At 36.1% G+C, this 12,555-nt stretch overlaps 1 protein-coding gene across 7 annotated transcripts in view; it reads right to left on the reverse strand.

Annotated features, from left to right (window-relative positions):
• Positions 1 to 12,555, reverse strand: part of MAGI3 (membrane associated guanylate kinase, WW and PDZ domain containing 3) — a 254,560-nt gene that overhangs the window by 45,334 nt on the left and 196,671 nt on the right. For all 7 annotated transcript variants that reach the window (XM_082457811.1, XM_082457814.1, XM_082457813.1 and 4 more), the window contains 5 exons: positions 12,367 to 12,461; positions 6,877 to 7,065; positions 3,825 to 4,430; positions 2,575 to 2,606; positions 362 to 518 (listed from right to left, as the gene is read on the reverse strand). In XM_082457811.1, coding sequence (XP_082313937.1) covers positions 362 to 518; positions 2,575 to 2,606; positions 3,825 to 4,430; positions 6,877 to 7,065; positions 12,367 to 12,461 — 1,079 coding nt within the window. The remainder of the gene's footprint in view (positions 1 to 361; positions 519 to 2,574; positions 2,607 to 3,824; positions 4,431 to 6,876; positions 7,066 to 12,366; positions 12,462 to 12,555) is intronic.

A 12,555-nucleotide genomic window follows, 5' to 3' on the forward strand; every position in this document is an offset into this window, starting at 1 on the left:
TCTATTACTGAACCTGTTAGGGGCTTATCTGCACTTATTTGTATATGTATTTGATTACCTCTTTGCCTTTTCCATTTAGGCTTAATCATCTTCTGGCGTGCAGGGCCTATGTAACCTATTACCTCTGTATTCCCATTACCTACTACGATGTTGGGTAGACAGAAGGCACTTAATAATACATGGTTTCGAAGAAAATAAATGAATGAATGTTGAATATAAATGGAAGAAGCCCAAAGTCATATTAAAATGGGAATGGAGGAATAACTTCAACATGGTTTTGAAAGATGGAAGAGTCGAGTTTTTAAGAAAATTCAAATTAATTTTGTTGCGTGCTTTCCTGAAATATTCCACAACTACTTACGTTTATCTTCATATAAAGTCTTAGATTTCATGTAGACCTCAGAAGGATCCAATTTCGGGGATCCTGACCTGATAATGCTGGGTGGAAAAGGCATAGGCTGGGGAATGGGCTCATTTACGGCCTCCAAACTTCCTGAATTTTCCTTTTTATCTGTTTTCTGAAATGGAAAAGGGCCTTACTTAGTATCTCAAAAAGCCAGATGGTTGATTAGTGCATAAAACTGTTGTCTGAACTGGGTATGTCAACTGATTACAGTTGTGTAAGCAGCAGGGTCAAAGCCACAGCATATTTGCAGTCTTATAGGAATTCACTTTCATAGCTGTGTGTATTGATTAAAACATATTTCAGTTAAATTAGAAAGAGTTTATAATGATATCAATCAATTAGTCCTACGTTTAAGCAATTTTTCCCTTTTCTCCACCACCAAGACACAAACTGACTTTGAGAAGATAAACAGGGATACAACACAAGGCAGCACTTCCAAGTAAAGCAAGAGGGAGACTCTAAGAGAATACGTCCATGCAATTCTTGATAAACCCCATCCTCCCCACTCACTGAGCTTAATTCTCAGTGAAGATGTTTAAGGTAATATTCTTTCTAAGAAAATGAAATAGGAAGTGTTAATTAATTTAGGTTATAAAGATGACACTGTAAAAACCTGCATGGCCAATCCAAATATATCCCGAAAAAATGCACCATGCCTGAGAATCAGACAAGGGATATTTTCAAATGTTCCTATTCAGATAGAACTTTCCCAAAAGAATAGCTCAGTAAAATGACTTCTTTAATAAAATTTAAAAATGAAACCCAATAAATAGCCTAAGAAAATAAATACTATGGTTTTGAGAACAGCTTGTTATCCTGAATTACGGTTAGAAGAGGGGGATTATAGACATTTATGATAAGGTAATTAATGTGACTAGGATGCAGGAGCAGCTTGTCAGGTAGGAGGGAGGGGACAGTCGCTATAAAGCGTTGTGCCAGAAGGGACCCTTCACTGACCCAGACCCCGTCAGATGGCCGGGAGATAAGCGCAGTCTCTTCCACTTTCTCCCACATGTCCTAGGATTCTGTCAGGAGCCGTGAGAGGTCGTCTGAGACTTTCATCAATTATAAAACATTAGGGTCCCCATGGCTGCACTGGCATTCATTATGAAATAGATAGGGCAGCACAGAAGTTAAAAATGAGTAATAGAGGGACCAGAGAAATGGAGAAATGGAGAAAAATACAGTGCAATTTTAACTGAATAGGCAAAAAGAATTTCTGTTCACATTGGACCTAACTGGTCCACTTTTCTATAAAAGTGCTGAGTGTTTCTTCCTGCCTGATCCATAAAACAGCAAATTTGCTGAGGATCCTATTTGGTGGGCTATGGAGAATTAATCCATTTTGTATCTGATGGTCTTTTGTTTAGCAGCCCAGGGTTTATGGTTATGGAAGACGATCTTTCAACTATAAGATGACAGACCCCAAATCAAGCAAAATAGAGCAAATTAGGACTTTATATACGATTGTCTTTATATCCATGTCCATATAATTGTGGATATTTAAGTAGCTACACGTGTACCTAGCACTGTTTCTTTCATACCAGTATTTGGTGCGTCCTTTGTTTAGGTCTTATTCTCCACACAGGTCTTTAAATAGGCTAGTCAGTTATTCAGAGGAATGCCAGAGAAAACTGTTCCAAGTCTGATAGCCTCTCACTCTGATAACAAGCAAATTGAGCACAGAGGCCACAATTGTTCTAGAAGGTCCTGTTTAGGGCTAAATGTCAGAAGGTTATCTAAATGTGGGTAAATTATAGTCCCCGTGAATTTATGTGAAACTACTACATCTTCCCATAGTACATCTGCTCGAACATTTAGCTACTCCTTACCCTTGTTCCTCTGAAACACAAAGAAAGTAATAGGACCCATCAGTAGGCACCTCAGTGTGTCCACATTTTACTATTTACAAGACAGGACTATTGGTAGTACAGGCCTCTAATATTCTTCCAGCAGAAATACTTAACCAGCAGAGCACACCTCCTCTATGGGCAGCTTTTCTAACTCACACGCTTCCCTCTGAGTTTCTGATACAAGCCCAGGGCAGTCTGCCTCTTGGCTCCTGCCTGTCTGTAAACGCCACCCCCATGAGCTGCCCTCATGGAGGAGAACGCAGCACCTCTCTCCGTGTGTTCGGAAGAAGCATTTGAGGACCACTGTATACTCACCATTTTGGCAGTTTTAGTTGGTGAAGGAGGACCTTAAAAAAAATGAGCCACATTTTAAAAACAGAGGAAGCATTCCCAGATCACAAATACTGCTAATGTTTATGACAAAACTAGCTTTGACTTTTAGTAGGCTAGTAAATTATGTCCAATATGTTCTACGTGCCAGGCATTGTACACGTATTTCATTTTTTATGACAATCCTAAGGCATAAACGTTACTGCCATTTTATAGATAAAGTAAACAAAGACTCAAATAGATTAACATTACTTTCCTGTACTGCGGAACCAACCAGCAACTAGGCAGGAAATTGACATCCAACCTGTTTGACACCAAACCCTGGACTCTCATATTTGTTGGAACTCTGGATAATTCTCCAGCCCTCATGAAGAGATCTGAGCACATTCTACCATACCACACAGAGAAGAAACAAAAATAGTTCAAACAAATGAGAATAATAAAAAAAAGTCCCAGTGAAGTTAAACTGCTCATTTGCCTCAAAATGAAAACTAAAAGCCAGTGAGATATATGTGAAGGGCTAAATTTTATTCTTTAAAATACTAGTCATTCATAGGTATGGATTTAAGAAAGCCCATTAAAACGCGACTTTGTGATTAGTCCTTGGAACTGCATTTATGTCTGGGAGCAGTTCAAGTCAGTTGATGACCTTGGAAAATAAAATTATATTTATCTCACATGAGCACTGTGGGGTTTAATTAACATTTACGGACAGATACTAAAGCTTAAGATAAAAGCTTTATGAGCACAAGCTATCATGATTGCTTTTACAGAACAGATTAACACACCATCCAACATTTTGCTTATTCACAGAGATGCTAGCTCTTTCAAAACATCCTTGGTACATTACAGAGGTCCAGATGAAGTACCACTGCTTGAAAGAGTCCATTTCTATTATTGCCATCAACAGAGAAAATGGAATTAAGAGGATATATTTCATTTGAAGTAGCACAATGTTGTGACTCTCTCTAATCATTAAAGTCATAAATCAGATTTTAAAAAGAATATAGAGGGAAAGAAATCCATAATGGACACAAATGAAACCGCAAATAACTAAACAAGCTGCTACAAAAGATACTGCTTATGGAAGCAGTCAGACAGAACTTAAGGAAAATGCATACTAATTACCAGTTAAGTCTGCTGGGAAAAGAGATATTCTGACCTGTAAGGAAGGACAATTCACAGATACAAATGCATGAACAATGAAGATTTTTCCTTGTTGCGCTTTTACTCACCTCCTCTTAAGATAAGCAATGGTACATCTGCACCTACTGGAAACTGCTTTAGCACCTCTACCACTTGGAGATGTGTTAAATTCTGCACATTTTGACGGTAAATTTCTTTAATTATATCCCCTTTCTGTAGGCCTTGACACCACTGACTATCCAATATCATTTTCACCTTCTGTCCAGTTGGGCTGTCAGCAATTGCAAACCCAAAGCCTTTAGGGCCCTTGATCAGAGGGATAGTCACTAGTTCTGGCTGGGAGCTGCCTGACGATGCCATAGACGCTCTCTGCTCACTCAGATCTGATGGTCCATTGAGACGATCACTGATCAAGGTGTGTCCCGATTTTCCATTCTGGTCCAGAACCATCGTTCCTGACTTAAAATCCTGAGTATTCATGCAAGTCTCTCCCTTAGTTAATGACTGTCCATTGATGACAGGAGTAGCAGCAACAATGTCCACAACAGGATCTTCATTGTCATCAGGAAGTGGATAACCACGACATAAAGTGAGGTTTACATACTGATTGACGGGTACCAGTTGAAACATCTGGACAACATCTGCATGGGTGTGACCAAGGACACAGTTGCCATTGATGTCTACAATAACATCACCTGGTAAAACATAAGTCATGTTAAAAATATTAAAACCATCAAATAAGTTATACTTTTGTTGGGGGAGATGAAAATAATTAGTTTAGCATCTAAATTTGAATTTTGGAAACCTCTTACTGTTCATTAACTACTGAAAAGATAGATTTTGAACATTGACATGTCATTCTCCCTTCTGTGACTCCTCTCCAAAAAGAATATATAAATGTATAAATTCTTAATTATCTTAGTTGCAAAGAGTTATGACCTCAAGCTAAAGTGAATCTTTAAAAAATTAACTGCAAATTCATATTATCATTGTTAGTATATCCTTTGAGTCACACCTAAGTGGTCACACAAAGCTAGGCACATTGTAGTAGGTGTTCGGTACATAGAAGAGGAGTGAATAACCCCATTGGCTACTTGTACAAACAGGCAATCTTTAAATACCACCTTATTTCTTGATTTTAAGTAGCCATTGATTACAATGTACATAAAAATTCATTCTAGTTTGAACAATGTAAGGCTGAAGTTTAGAATAATAACTTATGAATGTATTTTCTTTCAGCATCTTTCTTTTTTGTGGATTTTTTCAATTTAGTGTAATTTAGTTTTCAAAAGGAAAAGTAAGCAACAAAAAAATTCAACAGAAACAAAGAATATATTATTTAAGATGCTGGAAATTCAGCTGAATTAATCCTTGTAAAAGTTGGTTTTGCTTTTCTGATTTTACATTATTATGACCACTTTGGTTGCAGGATTATTACCACTTGACATTTATCAGTTGTGTGTTTTTCTTAATGCAGTTTTAGCTTTTAAAATTTGTCCTCTGATGTCTCATCCATTTGCTGCTTTTATTTGAATATGATTATTTAAAAGGTTATTGCCAAATAAAGGTGCTTTAATTTGTTCTGATTGCATGTAGGCTTTAAAAAAATCAACATGAATGGTATTTAAAAACAAATGTTAGTCTGTGGAAATTTGTTGCAAAATTCAAGAAGCTATAGAAATTAGACTAATTAGAAATAAAGTTTTGACTTTTCTTCCCCTGGTCAAAGTTCCCAGAATTTTAATGGAAGTATTATATTGTTATACAAATTAATAACAGTTTTAGACATATCTGAATCTATATTATAAAATCCTGACAGCATATACAATAGCTACAAGATGTGTTTCATGGACAAAATATTTAAAAAGTCAAAATTGAGGACTTAGGAAAAAACTTTACTATTAATTTTAATCTCTAGAGTTTGTTAATTCTATAAAGTAATAAAAGAGAGCTAAAAATAATTTTCTTTATAAATATAACTTTTGATTATTTTAAGTTTTCTTGTTTACGTTTCTATCACCTAATTGGGAAAGCATAATATGAGAGAGCCCATATCCCAACTGAAAATAAGTTGATATCTGTCATCAAAAGTAATATGACAATTGAATCGTCCAAATGGGGGACATGTTTACACAAAGTAAGTGAAATAACAGAGGATTAGAAAAGTCTAGCAAACTGTGTAAGAAGCAACCTCAGTGGATTACTAAAATCTTTCTGGAAAAAAGTACTTAAACCTTCCCCATAATCAGTAACTAGTCTTAAACTTCCTCTAACCCACTCAGCCATAAACACTGTCAGCCATATAAAAATATCTAACAATCACTAAGTAAAGATGTTGGGAAAACTATGTAAAAGACAAATTTATACAGCTCTGTAAAAATAGTAATATTCTTGTCTATAATTCTTAACATAGCAGTTTAATTTTACTAACAGCCACTAAGGAAGCAAAAAATAAAAACCCAACTTGGAAAAAAACTGTGGGATATAACAATTTGTTCAGTATCATTATAAACATCACAGTGAATCATTTTTCAAAAAAGATTACAAGTTAATATTAAATAACTCCAAAAGTACCCAACATAATCAGAGAAAATCAAACTATCAAATAGTTTTCTGAGATGGTTAATAAATCTTTAGCTTAGTACAGCCAAAGAGTTATCTCAAAATATGCAAACTATTCAAAAAATTAATAAATTTAATGTTTTGACTAAGTTTCCACTTATTTGTAAAAAGGACCCTCCTTCAAAACTAGCATGCACTTAGTTTAGAAGATAAACTATTTTAATACAGGAATCTCCCTCTTCAGTTGTATAATTTAGTTCTCTCTCTATTTATATAAATATATATATACACACAAGTTTTATATATACTTACATAGCTACTATATAATATGTTATATACGTTACATATATAATATATATATATATATAAATTTTTCACTATAATTTTTGTTATAGTATCATAACTCTTTAAGTATTTCTTTTTTTTTTTTTTTTTTTTTGGCCATGCCTCACGGCATGCGCAGGATCTTAGTTCCCCAACCAGGGATCGAACCCGTGCCCCCTGCAGTGGAAGCGTGCAGTCTTAACCACTGGACAGCCAGGGAAGTCCCTCTTTAAGTATTTTTGAAAAATCTGTTACCTGGTGCAATTTTCCCATCCTGAGCTGCAGGACCATCTTTCAGCACATTTTTCACTTGTAGGAACTCATCAGGCCTATCTCCACCAATAATGGTAAAACCAAATCCCATTGTGCTTTTTTTCAATGATGCTCGAACAAGGATGCCTTTAAGCTGGGATGGATCTCGAGTAAAGCGTGATTTTTCCATATCTGCGTAAAAATGAGAAACAAGAATAATTACAATGAATATAGCCCTTGAAGCTCATCTCCAAGATAGTCTATATAACTTAAATATAACAAACCATAACATAACAGGAAAAAAATAAGAGAGAATCTAATGTTATAGAACAGTTGGAATTTAAATTCATAAACTAAATCACTGAAAACAAAACCCTTAGTTAATGAATCATTTATCTTTTATAGGACTCTTTTATGTCATTTGAAAGGTAAAAACATCTACTTTATCCCCTCCTCACTGCCTTGTTTGTACTTACCTTTTCTTATCCCAAACAGTCCTTTATTTAGAAGTCAAAATGACACTCTTGAAGGGTAACATTTATTATTAAATTCCTGAAAGCCTTCAGCACTCATTCAGATGTATATTTCATTTGAATAAGCAGCTACTGAGGTCTATGCAGAAAACACTATACTAGGAAGATGAAGGCAACTGTCACAAACTTATAAAAGAGAACACATTGAGAACTTTTTATAATTTATGACTCAGGCTTTCTGCAACCTTTAATTTATATCTGATGAAAGGAGCAAATCCCTGCACTATCAGTATACAGCTCCATGCGTCTTTCCCTTTTACTCATATTTAGTGGAAACTTTAGGAAGACAAAAAACACAGCTCCTCTGAAAAGCCTATTTTAAGAGGTTTCCCCAGATGATCCTAGAACTAAAAGTGATCCATATTTGCAAGTAATACCTCTCTTCTCTTCCCCAGAAACTTTCGCTCCTCTCTTCCACCCGGCTGCCATTAGGGCACTTATGAAAACCGTGGGGATCAAATTGTACAGATTCATAATTTATAAAGCATTGTTTAAGTTATCTTTTTAAAATACAGTTTAAACTTTTCTCACAAATCTCTTTTTTAACAGCTTTATTGAGATATAATCCAATAATGACAGAATTATACAAGTCAATGACGTGCAACCATCACCACAGTCTAATTTTAGCACATTTTTCTCTCCCCCCAAACACACACACCAAAGAAATCTCTGTGTCCATTAGCAGTCACTCCCCATTTCTCCCCAACCTGCCCTCACATCCTAGTCTTAGGCAACCACTAGTCTACCTTCTGTCTATAGATTTGCCCAATCTGGACTTTTAATATAAATGGAATCATATAATATGTGGTCTTTTGAATGCTTTATTTCACTTCGCATAATTTTTTTGAGGTTCACCTGTGTTGTAGCATGTGTTAGTACTTTATTCCTTTTTATAGCCAAATAATATTCCACTGTGCAGATATATCACATTTTATTTATCCATGTATCAGTTGATGGATATTTGGATTGTTTATACTTTTTGGATATTATAAATAATGTTGCTATGAACACTCATGTACAAGGTTTTGTGTGGGCAAATACTTTCATTCCTCTTAGTTACATACTGGGAATGGAAATGCAGCAGTTACCATAAACATATCATAACTATGTTTAACATTCTGAAGGACTGCCAAACTTTTCCAAAGTGGCTGTACCATTTTACATTTCCACCATCAATGTATGAGGGTTCCAACTTCTCCACATCCTTGCCAACACTTGTTACCGTCTGCTTTTTTGGTTATAGCCATTCTAGTAGGCGTGGAATGGTCTTACACTGTGGTTTTGATGCTCATTTCCCTAATGACTCAAATTAACAAGGGTGACTTGTTTCATATTTAGACCACACTTAGCACTAATATCAAGCGCAGAGTTAATCTGTGTGTATCTGCTGCTGCCCCTCTTAGCAAAGTGTTCTAAGAGGCATGCATTAAACTTACTGGCAATTAGAAAAGAGCAATCCTTGGGGCTGCTCTGTATGGTTGTATAGATTGTGCAGTATGCATATGGCTCCTGCAAGAGGTAGGGCTGCCCTGGAAATACTGACAAAGGCAGGTTTGGGATAGGAGTGGGTGTACTCTATTCATTATGTTCTTCCCAGATTTGCTGATCTCTTACAGATACAAGCACTTGACATTTTAAAAAAAAATCGGCTATTTTGGGCTTCTCAAAGGAGAGGACTAGACTCCAGATAGGAGTGTATTCACCACAGTAAACACTATTTTGTGAGGCCTCTGAGTTTGGCCAGTCAGGCTACTTGTGGCAATACCTCAGTGCATTGCTGGCTCTTGATGAGCCTCTGACATTCAAACTAGCAGTTCATCTCTGAGCAAAATATTACTTAAAAAAATTATTTGACATGCTCAAAGCCTATTTAGTTATGTAAGCTGATTATGACTGCCCCCTAGTGTGGCCTATCAGATCGTAGATAAGATCATTTAAGTACTGTGTTCAGGTACTTGAGGAAAATCTCTTTGATGAAATGTACCTTTCTCATTTTTATGTCAAATATTCAAATATTTCTGGTCAGCTATCCCATGCTCTAGTCCCCGTGAATATCAGAATAAGACTGGCATCTGAGGGCTACAACAGAAAATCAGCATATAATATATGAGCTCCAATATGTGCAAACATTAAAGTGGGAGGGAAAGTTTTGGTTAACACCTAATTTGGGAAAGTAGTAATAAAATAGCCAAAGCCAATTAGAAATTGGTCAGAAGTAGGTCTTATCAGAATTTAGATACAGAAAAGTGAGAATAAGAAAGGCACAAAGAAACTATCATTGAGTCTAACAATCCTGATTTTAAATCCAAGCTTTGTGATTTAGTTGAGTAATCTTGGAATATAATTCAACCTTTTTAAGTCTCAGTTGCCTCATCTATAAAAGGGGGGGTAATAGTACCTAATTCATGGGGTTGTTACAGGGATTAAACTAGGTAATGCACAGAAAGCATAAGAAACAGTGCTTGACAAACAGTAAGTGCTCAATTAATGTAGATAAACACAAACCCATACAGGCTGCCTAAGGAAGGAGGCTCACGAACTTGAGTACTTCTGTCCCTGCGGCAAGTATATCCCTGGGATGGAAGCATCAGACAACTGTAACTTGACGCCATCAAGGCATCTGGACGGGGAAAATAATATTAACAACCTTGCAGCAATATTTTGAGACTTAAATGAGATGATGTAATATAAAGCATCCAATTTAGCACTAGAATCTATCTCAATAAATGGTAACCATTATTCTTCAAGGACTAGCATAACTTCCATCACTTCTAGGAAGCCTTTCCTTTCCTCTCACAGTGAGATTTAATTTCTCTCGCCTTTGTTCCAACACTACTGTTTATATCTGTAATATCATACTATACTAAAATTATGTGTCTGTTTCCCTGGCTAACTTGTGGGCTCCTGAAAGACAGATGCTGAGTCATTACTCTCTCATAGGAGAGTGTCTGGTTATCTAAAGTAATAAAACACATGGGTCCTGCCCTCGAGGAGCTTAGAGCTTAGTAAAGGAGAGAAGATCTTTGTTATGGGCCATGGAAGACATGGGCATTCAGGAACTACATGTTATAATACAAAGAACTCTGAATTTAAAGTCAGTAAAACTAGGTTCAAATCCAGACTTGACACTCACTGTGATTGTAAGCAAGAGGCTTAATCTTTCCTGAAGTCTGTTTATGTGTAAAATGGGGACTCATGTTCCTCTGCAGTTAATGTCCTCTGGCTACCCCTTTCACACTCAAAGCTAGCAAAATAGTTGGCTAAACCCACTGTCTTCACTTCTACACCTCCCATTTCCTCTTTATTCTACTGCAGTTTTATTTCACTCTTCCCTTGCTCTTGCTAGAGTGACAAATAACCTCCACATTTTTAAGTCCAATGTAAAACACTTTTCAATTTTCATCTTTCTCGACTTTTCAGCACCATGTGACACAAATACTCAGCTTCTCTTTGAAACTCGTTTCTTCTCATGGCTGCCTATCCTTACAACCTCATCTCTTGTTACTACCCTAAAATACCCTACGTGCTGGCCATTTGTATCTGTTCTCTGACCCCTGGACCACCATTTCATGCTTCTATGATTTTATATATTCTGTTCCTTCTAGCTGGTATGCCTTGTTGCTCCTCTAAAATTTTGATCTGCCTGACTTAACTTTTCCTGGCACCTCAAGACCCAGTTCACATATGTCCTCTGCCTGAAGGTTCCCCTGCCCCCTTGATTTCCTCCACCAAAGCAAAGTTGTGCACTCCCTCCTTTATGCCACCACTGTACCTTGTACATCTCTATTAATAGCAATGAAAGCTATTGTTTATTGGTCATCATGTGCCAGACATGTATTTGTAAGCACTTTACATGTATTGTAAGCACTTTACATGTATTAATTTGCATACTCAGAACCACCTTAACAGGTAGGTACTACTATTATTCCTGTTTTGTAGATGAGAAAACAAAGAATTTAAAAACGCAACCAAGGTTACACAGCTGGGATTCAAACCTACTCTGTCCCCTGCTCATTCAACTACTAATACAGGATGACACCTATCACCATATAGTGTAACTATTAGTTTCCTATTTTAGACTGTGAACTCTTGAGGGCAAGACCTATCTGACTCTTAATCATTTTTTTAATACCATGTACCTAGCAAAGCACTGGGCATATAGTAGGTGCTCTAAAATATTTGTTAAACTAAAATATTTGTTAAATCAAATGCAAATCTTAAGGGAAGAGACTATGTTTTGGAAGAGTAGTTATAAGAAAAAACTGTTTCTCTCACTGGCAACAGAAGTGAAGAATCTAATAGATTATTATGATATGACCATATAGACCTTATTAATGACAGAGAGAGAAGGGGGAGGAGATGAGGAGGGATAAGTTGGATGTAAGAAATTTCTGGGCATCTTTTTCAAAATACACATGGCTAGGCTCATCAAAATCTCAGGACCTTTGTATTTTTAAAATGTTCCCCAAATGATCCTGATATTTCTAATACCCTACCATCCCACTTGAGAATCAATGATGTAGGCAATAATATAGTGGATTTACTTAGTATTTGTTCGTATCAGTTAATGAAGAATCCTGAATGGTTACTGATGTTAGATCTAAGCAATTAACTTGAGAGAAGCACATAATGAATTAGAGATCTAATACTGGCTTGACCTTAAACACTAGGAAACAATCCAATCTTCAAATTAAAACCTTGCACCCATAACAAAGCTATTCAGTCCCTTTTGCCAACAATTTCATACTTTCTATATAAGCAGCATGAGAAAAATCTCAGTATTCTCAAACTGTCCAGATGTTTTATTAAGATTATTCATACCTTCACAGTGACAGAAATTAGATATTCTCTGTTGAATTTCAAAGCCCCAACAGTAAAAAGTTCAGACTCACTTTTATTATTTCAGCATATAAGTTTCACAAGTTATTCTTAGAAGAGAAGATAGAGGTAAAAGTTCTACCTGGTTTTGAAGACCCAGTATCAGCCTGTCCTAACTGCTTTTTCCTTTTGGCTTCCTCCACTGGATTTTCAAACTGGGTTTTCTGGTTAAGGTGACTGTAAAATGTAGAAAAATATGCATTTCAGTTTAATATGAAAGAATTACATATTTTTAAATAGACTATCATAGGTTAAGGGATAAATATGTACC

Source organism: Balaenoptera physalus, assembly GCF_965194825.1.
Source record: "Balaenoptera physalus genome assembly, chromosome: 1".
Lineage (NCBI taxonomy): Eukaryota > Metazoa > Chordata > Mammalia > Artiodactyla > Balaenopteridae > Balaenoptera > Balaenoptera physalus.